The 13,176-nt window shown below is 29.0% G+C and overlaps 1 protein-coding gene across 1 annotated transcript in view; it reads right to left on the bottom strand.

Annotated features, from left to right (window-relative positions):
- LOC107443242 (alkylglycerol monooxygenase-like) overlaps window positions 1-13,176 on the bottom strand; it is a 35,396-nt gene that overhangs the window by 4,210 nt on the left and 18,010 nt on the right. Inside the window, exons 6-9 of the mRNA XM_071178625.1 lie at window positions 12,542-12,611; window positions 9,814-9,965; window positions 4,616-4,750; window positions 2,847-2,963 (exon numbers count right to left, since the gene is read on the bottom strand). Coding sequence (XP_071034726.1) covers window positions 2,847-2,963; window positions 4,616-4,750; window positions 9,814-9,965; window positions 12,542-12,611 — 474 coding nt within the window. The remainder of the gene's footprint in view (window positions 1-2,846; window positions 2,964-4,615; window positions 4,751-9,813; window positions 9,966-12,541; window positions 12,612-13,176) is intronic.

The following is a 13,176-nucleotide window of genomic DNA, read 5'->3' as shown; positions in this document are numbered from 1 at the left end:
TTCTGCTTATCTGTTTTTCTTATATATATATATATACAATTAAACTTTTCTTATAATTTATAGCTGTTAACTGAACACAGCAGGATAGTATAATCGATGTTAATAGCGGATAGGTTATTCTTACGGATAGGTTATTCTTACAGCAGATAGGCAGCGGATAAGGCAGCGGATAGGTTATTCTTACAGTTAGAATACAGTTATTGCTATCAGCAACAGTCACACTGTAAAAAGTTTCAAACCAAATTACGGAAAAAAGTACCGGCACTTAAAGTGCCATTACTTTATAAAATTTTAAGGAACAAAAAATATGATATAGCGGAATTTTTTCACCAATAATTATGTAAAATCTCTGAATCATTGTAGTTAAATAAATATCACTACAAAAATTACGATATGAAATTTGCGGTAAAAGGCGATTTTACGGATGTCACGTTGTCAGTACATCATGTAGTAATTTAATCCGGAATTTATTTCAGCGTAGAGTTATGACAAATAAGTGTTCTAAATTTCAAGGCCAGGTTAATACCTTTACCTAAGGTTAATACTTAACTGGAAAAAAAGACAATAAAAAATTTGATATGAGATGCAATGTGTTATTCCGTTAAAACTTGGTGATAAATACAGCCTGCTGAAATTAATACTTTTCGAAACCAAACGAAATATTCATGTATATATCCAATAAATATGAGCTGTATCTATCAAATGTACCTTGAGAGCAACGTACAGTGCGCAAAATAAGAAACGAACCATCTGAAGTAAATTTTGATCTAATGATCTTTAACTTTTGAGAGGGTGGCTTCAAATATGTTATTTATTTATGCAAACAACATTTTAAGTTACAAAATCAGACACAAAGACGTACTCCCCTTGAATAAACATAACTTTTGTTCGATGAAATCAAATTTCTAACCCCCTATATGTAAGGAGAAGCCGCAATCTGGGATACATGGTCCCCATACTATGGTCAGGAGCGCAGTTCAGAGTTAGGTTCCCTTAATATTTATTTTATTTTTTACGTATTTCGCCATATCTTGTGAACTTTTTAAGTAAATGGAAGCATTTTCGCACACACTGTTAAAAGTTTCCTTCTAAAATTACGGTAAAATAACTGGCAGCTGTCTGTCCATCTGATTAACCGTAAAGTTTACGGTAAACTATACGGTCAAAACTATACGGTTTTTCAACCATTTATAACTAGCACTTTTCAAAAACGTAAAAAAAAAAGTTAATTATTTAACTAGACATAGGAGCTCCACTTTTCGTAAGGTAATGGACATTTTAGAGTACCGGACACTGGAAATTCTTTATATGTTGAAGGGAATGAAGGAAATATTGTGGTGTCAACACTAGGACTCGAACTCCAGTTCTGCCGTTCATGAGATCGACAGATAAGCCTGCTCGGCTATGATATGTACGCACTTGCAATGAACTAAGCAGCTTCATTAGGTGGTTCTAGTTGGTGCGATAAAATTCTGGTTGTTTAACCGTATTAGGTGAAAGCAAGTAATAAACAGTTTTTCTCACAATTAACAGTTTAATTACCATTTTATTTATTGTTATTTGACCGTTTTGATTAAATATGGTAAAATAACCATTCAATAAATTTTTATTTAACCATTTTTTCAGAGAAATTTCTAACAGTGCATGATTACAAAATTCCTTTATTCAATGATTAGTCAATTCAAAAGATACCTTTAAGTAAATATTTATTATTTTTCATTATTTTATTTTATAATAGTCGAAAAACTTTTGAATTATAAAGTATAAAATTTTTTACATCATTTTAAAGAACGGAAGTTTGCCTGACAAAATACAAAATTTGAGCGAAATGGGACGAATAGTTCCTGAGAATTCAAATTATAAAGAAGCCTTATTTTTTAAATTTGATTTCCCCGGAACTATTCGACCAATTTCTTGCCATGCAGAATTCGCTTAAAAAGTGCTCGAGATAGGGCGAAATAGGCAAAAAATATCATTAAGGGGTTCAAACTTTGGACCGCTCTCCTGACCATATATCACAGATTGCGGTTATTTTTACATATATCCGGCGTCAGAAGTTCGAATCCGTCAAAAAAGCACGTTGAAAGTACGTTTTCGTACTGATTTCGTAATTTAAAATATCATCTGTACTAATTAATTAGCGTATTTGAGGTCACCCCCTCGAACCTTTAAGATTGAACCCTTGAACATAAAGATCCAATCATTAGATCAAAAGTTACTCAGGGTAATCCTTTTTTATTCATCTCATCGTACAACAATAACTAACAATGGAGAGTAATGTTTTTTTTCTTTTAAATACTGTTATATCTCAAAAAGTAGTGTCTTATTTTTGATTTATCTAGTGTAAGTTTTAATTGTGATCATATTCTACGACTAAATTTTTTATTTTCACTAAAATTTGATTTCTGTAAAATGTATGTGCGGTATTCCTTATTGAAAATTTTACCAATCTCATCACACTCTTAGAAATATTGCAAGACAGAAAATGTGCAAATAAAATTATTTTTCGCAATGATAATAGCAATATTCAGCTTAAAAAGACTGCTTTAACGGAATATTACAAGAGATTGCAGGTTTAAAGTTACAAGTTGCTTTCAAACGGTTTGAACTAATTTTTAAATTTTAAACTTAAAATTGTAGTTTTGGAAATATGTATTTAAGATATTTAATAGTTTTCAGATTTCCAACATTATGGTAAAATATTATTTTCAAATACTTATATAATCTTAATTAGTGCAGATATTCAATATTTGTAATGTTTACTCTTTTATAAGTTTGTAACATTACTATAAAAATAATACATACGACAGAATTATTTTTTAAGAATATATTTTTTGCATACTTACTGTCATGTTCCAAGCAAGTTGTTGGTAGGCTAGGAGCAAAATAAAAAAATGTGCCATAGAGTATAGTTTCATGAAGTTTGACATTTCTGGATTATACAATTTATAATGAGGAGCAGGCTGCAACAAGAAAAAAATTTTGTGATTTTTTGTTAAAAAATTAAAGAATTTGAATTAACAATGAAAAAAAATTTTTAGTATCATCATTGCTTAAAATAAATTCAATATGCCTCTTTTTGACAATTATTTTAGATATTCACGAGTTTCTTATTCTATTCACCAATTTTTCTAAGACAAGTAACTATCATAAAGCATGGATTTAATATAACTCTTTTGACAATGTATTTTTGATATTCACCAGCTTCTAGTTCTGCTTATCTGTTTTTCTCAAGAAAATTAACTATCGTATTACGTGTAAATGTAATTCATTATCTGAAAAAAAAATTCTGGTGAAATTGCCATACTGAATAGTATTGACATCACTGGTGAAAAAAACATAATCTTGGAACCTAATAAAACATAATAAAACCAAAATATACTGTAATTAAACTATTCATTTGGTAATTATTATCAGTTTGAATGGTAATTGTTTACCGAAAACTCTAGTTTAGTTTTGACGATTAAAGTTTTTTTATTTACATTAATCCATTTGCACATTTAGTAATAAATCTAAAAATCAGGAACAAATTCAACCGATTTACAAAATAATTTTACGCCATGTTCTAAGGCTAAGGATAAAATTAAATTTTTAACCACAAATTATAAAACCATATTTTATTGTTAATTTTATACAAAATCATTGCCAAATCGCTTCAGTAAAAATTGCCCAACTTTTGACGTTTTCATAAAATCAGGAGCATGGTGAAAGTTATCATATTTTGGTAGTTTAAACCATTCTTTGTTTTCACCGTAGTTTTATGCGATTTGAATTGTAACATTGAAAATTATTTAAAACTCATGAAAGGAAAAAAGAATTAAATATTACAAAAACGAGCAATAATTAACTTTTTAGATTAGCTATGAGCAAGCAAACATCATAGTTATTTTTACCATATTTGACATCATACCATATTTTTGAATATCTCAGAATTAAAAATAGAATTAAAAAAGGTAGAAAATAGGGCTTCTTTATTTGTTTATTATTGCACTCATTTAGATATATATTGAATGCCGTATTTTCAATATCTGCAGTATACTTTTAATTTGCGATGTATACACACAAATCTTTTATTTTATAACGCGTACATTTATTATACATCCTTTATTTTATAACATGTGAAAAGAGCATAACAAATGTATAAAAGAGTATAACTCCAGTTCACTAAAATAATTTAGAACATTTATACATATTTTGTTTAGTAAAAAAAAACATATGTAATGTTCACATTTCATTACGTTGTTACTATATATATTTACTTATTCTTAGATCATTTTTGCCTGTTAGACTGTTAAATTTTCCTTGTGAAATTGAAAAAACAAATTGTTTAAATATAAATTTAACAAATTGAAATCGAATCAAAGCACACAGCTGTTCAAATTGCTATTATTTAACAATTCCCTAAATAAAAGCCCGGGTTAATAAAATATTGAAATTAACATTTTAGCATATTTTTAGTATAAGAAATAATATCAATGTTAAGAACAATATCAATTAAACTTGCAATAATTTTAAGTGATATTATAGCTCAGAATTAACGATTATTTTCAGCAGTGCGGGAGTAGCTTTTTATTTACAACAAATGACTTCAGAAACTGTATCATTAGAAACATACGTGTGGTACATCTTCTATGTTTCCGGTCCAGGGAGACCCTGGTGTCCAACCTGGTCCTTTGAATACAGCGGATAATTTATCACTCCATTTTTCATACTTACAAAATCTCTTCCATATACGTATAAAAGGTTGTGTCTGAAAACAGAGAATTAAATTCAATTGAAAAATTAAAATTGAATTTGACGAAACAAAAACGACATCAGTTTCGTAGGTAAAGTCAGATAAAATGTTATCAAAGCAAAGATTAAAATTTGTAGTGTCCACTTTATAATATTTTATATGGTGCCCACATTAAGCTATGAGATTTTGAATAGCAGTGTTAAATGGTCATACTAGGATAGTAATATTTTAGATCAGGGTCTTTATTTTGTCTGCACGCTAGTCTGGAAGTTTTACCCACTTAAATATTTTTATTCATTTCGTATGAAAGCTTAGGGTAGTTAGTACGAATTTTTCAACTTGTGAGTACAGGTTGCAAGGTACAGTTGGCAAAAAAGAAAAAAAGAAATAGAGATATCAACCGGAATAACTTACACAAAACATACTTTCTCTGAATGAACATATATGTTTTTTTACATATTTAGATTCTTAATCTTCAAAATGTAGGGAGGAGCCGCAATTTGGGAAATGCGATCCCCATAGTTTGATCAGGAGAGCGATTCGAAGTTTGGACCCTTTAATGTCATTTTCACTTTCTGCGGTTTTAGTCATATTTCAAAAACTAATTAAGAAATTTAAAAAAAAGCATACCTACTCATATAACTCATTTATCCAAAGAAAATTTCATACAAAATATAATTTGTAATAATTATCTTTTATAATTTAAAGAGGATGAAAAAATTTTAAATTGTAAGGTATAAATTTTTTTATACCATATTAATCTACATATTTTTCAATTGATAAATTTAAAGTTTCGACTGTTTTATTCAGTAGAAGCTGAGAAAAACTTAAATTAATGATTTTTTAAAAAAAATAATTTGGTGACTGTGAGGAAATATTTAAATGGGGCGATCAATTTTAAAATGTGAATAACTTAGGAGGAAGCTGACATCGAGCAAGTAGCGTCAAATTTCCTTCATATTTTTTTTCTCTAATAATCGATTGCTAATCTTGTTAACTATAAAATACTATAAAAACTATAAAATACGATGTTTCTCTTTTAGTCGTCTAAAAATTTAAAATAAAAGCAATTTAGTAGAGAAATTTGAATGAAACATTATATTGAATAAAAAACATTTTATTCAAGGAATGTCGAGTTTTATCAAAGCATGCTTCTGATAGAATAGGATTACACACCAGATCTGACTTATTTAATGTGATTATATTTTATTTTTTAGTTTGTTTTCTCAATAATTGATACAATTTCAATAATATATATGCGTATGCATAGATTTAGAATAAAATATTTATCAATTTCTTCAATAAATATTTTATAATTATTAATGCGAATGCTCAGTCAAACTTTTTAAGCATCTTAAAATTTCTCAACTTCTTATATATCGTCTTAATATTAAAATAATTTTTTTAATCACCTGCCCGGGAGAGTTTCACAGAACTGTTTTTCCCACCATTTAATTAAAATTTAACATTAAATTTTTTTTATTCTTTACGCTACTACGTATATTATTTCTTGACTAATATACTAACAAATTTTTTAGTACTTTAATTTAGGTTTTCTTTAAATTAAAATTCATTTTAAAATTATTCTCAAGTGCTTTCAATAGAAAGCTTAGAATTATTGTCTGCTAGCTAAGAATAAAACCTTGTTAAGAAATTAAAAACATTCAACTGTTTAAAGTTATTTGATGCAAATTACAGCTGATTATTTAATAATTTTACTGTTCTTTTTTCTTAAACGAAATACAAATTATTGTTTGTCTTTTTTTGCGACTTCAACACAGATTATCTAAAATAGTGTTGATGTTTTATAAATCACTACAGAAAGTGTAAAGATATCGAGCATGAAAGCTGTCGAATGCGTAGCCAAAATTTTTAAGCTTCTTGAAATATCTCAGCATCTTAAATGTCGTCCTAAAATCTTAATTGTGAAATTAAATTTTTAATTATCTGACCAGGTGCGATTCACAGAACTATCCAACTAACTATTTCATCATACCTTTTACTCTTTCTTTAAGATACCATGCAGATTTTAGCACGTTTTCCAAGATATTATTATAATATAATTTATTGCTAGGAAAATTCCTTATTTTGTAAAGCAGAAAAAAATAAAAATTTAAATTTGTAAAAAGATTTCGAAGCCGTCCCAATTTTAGAATCATCTGATTTAAAAAAATGAAAAAGAAAACATAATTTTTGAGCTTATCTTGATAAAGAAAAAAAATACACGTTGAGAAGGTTAACATACTTTTTAGAGAAAACTTTAAAAACTAATTTTTCCCATATTTCGTTACATGAGGATAAGAATGATATTGCTCCAAGGAACCTATTGAATAATTTCATTATTTCCAGAGTGAAATCTGTTTGATTGAAACATATTATTCCTTGAAAACTAAAACAAGAGAAAAATTACCATTTATTATTGATCTAAGCTTATTCCATTTATTTAATGATATCGGTATCAAAGTTAAGGATATGCGATGGAAGCCCCGTTTACCATTATACTATAAATGCATTAAATCACATACATTGAATAATTTATTTTAAGCGAGTTATTTAATAATTTCAAGCAAATAAGGGTGTAAAAATAAACTCGATCGAAATACTCCCTTAAGTATACTCTAAAATATATGTAAAATTAACTTTGGAATCGATAGATAAAAAAATACCTTTTCAAACAACTTCGAGTAGGACGGAAAGGCTAATTTGTTTGAAATAACTGCCCTTGTAACTATTTAATTTCGATTCCTGGTGCTAGGGGACATTCCATTTTCACATTCGACTTTTTAAACTTCAATTGTAAACGAAATTTTTTTATGTGCTTAAAAATGTTAAGGCTTGCCGCTAAAAAAATATTTACTCCATTGATTTTTTTAGAAAGTAGTGAATTATTATTTTTTCAATCTAAAACATATGCCTATATCTTTCGTGAAATTTATTTTAATATCGAGTGAAATTATTTAATATGCCGTGTTACTAAATGGATAATCCCAAGAAAGTGAATCGAAAATATAAAAAATTCATTGATTTAAAAAATAATAGATGATATTAAAAATAGACAAGTTTAGAGGGTTCAATAATTAAAGTCACAAGTCATTCACGCCTGATAAGTCTTGAGAATGGGCGCTTATATTTGAACGCTCGAAACATGTCGACTTTTACTTCCCTCTTAATATTTTTTGAAGTCAGGTGAGTTTTTATCATCAATTATACTGTTTTACATTTGGATCGTGATAATTATTTTGATAAGGATTTTACACTCGTTTAAGTAAACATATGCAATTTAATATTTTAACAGGATTCATGTGGTCATTAAAAACGTTTGAGAGCTGTGGCATCAATGATGTAAAGGTTGCCTTTAACTATAAAATTAAAATTTTGAGACCACATATTTTGAATTCATGGCATTGAATAATTTATCTTTAAAGTTTTTGTGCTCCCATTTCAGTATCTTAAGGACCTTATGAGCTCTGTTTAAAAAGAAAGTATCGTATCAGATATATATAAGAAAGCAAAAAAAAAATTAAAGTAGCAGCATTTGGTGATAAATGTAGCTTATCGTAATTGAAGAACACGCTGTGCGACATTTCATGGTGAATTTGAGATCGTAAGTTTCAGAACACATCAAAACATGAGGATGCTATTTGCAAATTATTTTTATCTAAAGAAAACCATGTAACCTAAATATCTAGCAGAATGAAGTGATTTTTTAAACAATGAATCATACAATATGCAATATATTATTTCAATATCTTGTTCTTGAACATTACATACTTTTTAAAGTGCCACTTAACATTCAGCAATTCCTTGAAAATAGAAATATCGTAAATTATAGAAAACCTTGTGAATGTGCATTAGAATTTTCTGAACTATCGCCAAATATATAAACCTTTATTGCAACTCAATTTACGACAAAATGTTTTCGTAATTTGAGTTGCAATAAAGGTTTACATTTTAAATTTGAGTTGCAATGAAGGTCCCCCCCCCCTATTTTAAGGATCAGGACTCCAAATATGTAATAAAAAAAATGCTTATTCAGTGTCTGATTTCGTAACTCAATTAATAGTTAGTACTTATTAATTAGCATATTTGAGATCACCCCCAGGAACCATTAAGATTGTGACTTAGTTCGGGAGAATCTGATTATTAGAACGAAAATTATTCAGGGTGATTTCTTTTGCGACTGTACCTGTTAAAAATATCGTGGTTGTGGTATAAAGTCATCGCTTTGGCTGTGATGAGACAGTTTGGAGGGAAGGGTACCAGCTCAGGCGTGGTTCACATCATCTGATAAGAGTCAAATTTACGTGACATTTCTATCATGGCCGTTCAGGCAGATCTCTGGAAAACGGGACATGGGGCTTGACATGGTTGAATGTGGTGATGATCAAATACATCCTGTGCGAATAATCAATCTTAATTGTGATTAATACCTTCAACAGAGCACTGAGTACTTCGGGGTACTGAGGGAGCAAATTTTGACATTTGTGTGGCTCTCTCAGTAGAAAAGGTTTTGTTCTATGGCTTCCGTAGCTGGTACCACCTGCAGACGTCGGCTTCGGTTACCATACTTTTATTTCCATTGTTTTTCTTTTTTCTTTTTTGCTTAAATTATTCTTTCTCATGAAAATTTCTACTGCTTTGAGCGTTTCTTTCAAAGAAAGTTCTGTTATTATATAATTAAATATTTTGTATTCCTTTGCTTCAACAAAGTAATCTGTTATAATGTATTATTAGCTTTTTAAAGGATTCGCTTTAAAAGATTAGTATACAGTTAGATTTTTCATTCTGAAATTACGTAAAATAACAAACAACAGCCTGTTCCACCGATTGTCATTTGACTGTTTCTGCTAACAATTGAATAAATTGTTATTTAACGATATTCAGCATTCAACATGTTTATTTCAGAAAACTAATTAGATTATTTCAAAATTATCTTTTTTGATGCGTAAAGTTAAATCAGTTTACAGGATAATATGATTATTTTAGAATTATTCAACAACAAATTCTATCTAGTTTTATAATTTTACTAAGAATATTTTCTTTCTAACAAGAAATAAAAAAGGAAAATGTATACATGCCTGTATAATCAACGGATTAAATGATTTTGTTTGTGTAGTGCAACCATACAGTGGTTTTTCTTCAGGATCTTCTGCTTCAAAAGTTCCAAATATGCGATCCCATATGATAAGAAATGCACCAAAGTTCTTATCTATATAACGTCTGTTACGACCTAAATAAAATTCACTTTTTTATTCCCATTCATAAATTTTATGCATTTCTTTATAGATGTTGAATTTTTTTTTTCTTCTTTTTTTTTTAGAAAAATAGGTTGCTCCGTTGCTTCGATCACCAACCCCTGTGGTTACTCCTTGTTGAGGTTTGAGTTCGAGATTAGTTAGATAGTTTTGACTTTCCTGTGCTGGCAACATCTTATTGTTTTTATATTCTTTTTGATGTAAATAAAAGTTAAGTTTTCAGTTTGTTCTACGTGATATTCAGTCTAATTTACTCTCAGCAAAGTCCAACATTTGGTGCCGAAATAACTCGGTAAGTCATGCTAAACTTGTTTTAATTACTTTCGTCAAAAATCTGAATTGGAATGGCTACCGGTAGTGAAAAACTTGTAGTATTTAAACGCAAACGAACAACGCTACGTATGGAAAAAATGGTCCAAGGAATATTTGCTTCAATTGCGGTCATTTCATCAAGTTCGTAATCAGGACAATATCATTAACATCCGAATTGGCGATATTGTACTTCTACAAGAAGATGTCCGATCACGGCACATGTGGAAGAAAGCTAGAGTGGTGAACTTGCATGAAGGACGAGATGGAAAAATAAGATCCTGTGAGCTGAGAGTTAATTGTCACAATATAACCCGTCCGGTAGCTCTGGTCATCCCTCTCGAGTTCGACCAGGGTGGGGAAGATGTTGAGGTTTGAGTTCGAGTTTAGTTAGATAGTTTTGAGTTTCCTGTGCTGGCAACATCTTATTGTTTTTATATTCTTTTTGGTGTAAATAAAAGTTAAGCTTTTAGTTTGTTCTACGTGATATTCAGTCTAATTTACTCTCAACAAAGTCCAATACTCCTCATTCAACTATTGAAGATTAAAAGGAGGAAAGGCTACATTTTAAGAATGACAAAGTTTTCGAAAATCAGTTACAGGAAAAATCAATACCTCCCCTTACAGAGTTATTACTCAGTGAAGATGATGTAGCTAAACAGTTCCTGTCAGCGCTTAAATTAATTTTTTTCTCAGAATCAACTTCAATGGTCATAAAAAAATTTAAAAAGTTTTTTTTTGTCTTAAATATCAATGAAGAGGATCATTTTGTTTAGAAAATATATTATTATCATAGTTTCGTGTAAGCACACTTTACAAATGTGCTAATTGTAACTAAATGAAAAATAGCTGAATCTGAAAAAATAATCAAGCGTACTTAAAAGAAACTAAACTTAAGGATAAAGAATTTACGACGCAATAATCAGTAATAAATAACATGTTAACAATATGTAATAAATATACATCACACATCAACCTTTTATCATGTATCAGTTTGAATTGAAAAAAGTTTTTCCTTCTTTATATTTTTAAGTCTTTATATTTTTAAGACTTCGGATGTACTTGTTAAGGTTTGTATCTGGAGACACCAAGCCATCTTAAATTTTGTTACTTTTGACATCAAATCAAGAACGAAAATTATGAGAACAATTTATTATTTAAAGAAAAAAAATTGCAAAAAAGTAGGTAAAATTGCAATAACTTTAACACAAATACGAATTTCGAAGAAAAAAAACTCTCGTTAATGTTATGATGACAAATGTACTATTACCAATGGTCTATCATCAAATGGTCTGTAATTGTAAATGGTCCATCTATTTTCAACTCTGTAGTTGCATTTAAGTAGACCATAGACCAACCAACATGGTTTTTTATAGTTACAAATTAGTTAATAACTCTTGAACTAATAATCGAATCGTTTTTTTTTTATTCGGTCGCATTCCTTGTTACATTTTCCTATACCCCCTTGAAATTTCACATTACTAAGTCTCATAAATTTTGAGAGCAAAATCCAACGATCTGGATCAAATTACAGTAACGTACAGTTACGTATTACTGGCATTACAGTTACGTATTACTGGCACTCTGAATGTCGTATTCGTAAAATACATTTTATTTTAAAAAACCATTTTTACAGTACCTTTTCGTACCATAATTCTTACAGTAATTTTTATTTAATTACAAAGGTCCAGTAATATGTCAGTAAATATTACGATATATCAGATTTTTCGTTTGACAAAACTTTTACGATAAAAATAGATTTTACGGTGAACTATACCGTCGTACCTGGATTGCTGGTAGATTTTACTAGGATTTCATAGTGTAATTGTTATTTTATAAACTGTACACCCTTGCTTCTGTTAGATGTCTATCGTATATGGTGCATTGGGAATTTTTAAAACCAGCTGCACAGATTAATAAGCAAATAATAGTAAATCGTAAAAGCTATGTTTTTACTCTCTCCATATTTTCCAAATTAGAATACTTAAAGGCAGCAGAAAACAGTTTCATTATTCGTAGGAAAAACAATTTTATGCCAAGGAGCAAGAATTATTGAGATTAAATCATCGAGATTGCAGAGGAGCTTTGCCCTAAGTATTAATGCCTAAATATCAAGTATGTTTATTGTTTTATATTCAACTTTAATTCTCCTTTAATACAAAAATTTTTTTTAAAAAAATGTGTGCATATCGAAATAAAAAAAAGAAATACGCTAGTCAAAAAGTAAAGTACCAAAACTTACCATGGTGTGCTCTATGATGACTGGGAGTGCTGAGAAAGAACTCTATTGGTGCTGGTAATTTGCCAATAATCTGAAAAGTTAAGCACTTTATTAAAAAAAAAAAAAAGAAGCACTTTATTAAAGAAAAGTTGATTTATATTACACTAGTGGGCTGCGCCTCCTGCTCTTTAACGCTCGCCAACCCCCGAAAATTGCTACGCAATCTTATATGGTTTGCTTCGCAAACCAAGCTCGCTTCACTCGCTACTAACTTAGGAAAATTGCAAATGCACGAAATTCTAAGAATGCAAAACAATCATTCATATCCATATAAAAACTTTTTCTTTTAAAAAAATTACATCTTTTTAGTAAATACTAAGTCATTAAAATAAATTTGAATTCAAATAAATGACATATAATTCGTTAAACCTATTAGAAATGTGCTATAGTATAATTCGTGATATAAATCAAAAATCGTCAAATAAATTCGTAATTTATAAATTCATGAAAAAAAAGCGCTTTCGACAAAATACTAAAATAGAGATCTATCGACAAAGACTACTCACTTCTGCCTAGCTTAAGGTTATTTCAGTTTCCGTTTTTAAAAGCGCTATATGTTGAGCCACCTCAGCTAGATTTGGCATGTGACAATTTTA

This window comes from Parasteatoda tepidariorum, chromosome 3, assembly GCF_043381705.1.
Source record: "Parasteatoda tepidariorum isolate YZ-2023 chromosome 3, CAS_Ptep_4.0, whole genome shotgun sequence".
Lineage (NCBI taxonomy): Eukaryota > Metazoa > Arthropoda > Arachnida > Araneae > Theridiidae > Parasteatoda > Parasteatoda tepidariorum.
Note: the sequence above shows the minus strand (reverse complement) of the source record. Positions and strands in the feature narration are given on the sequence as shown.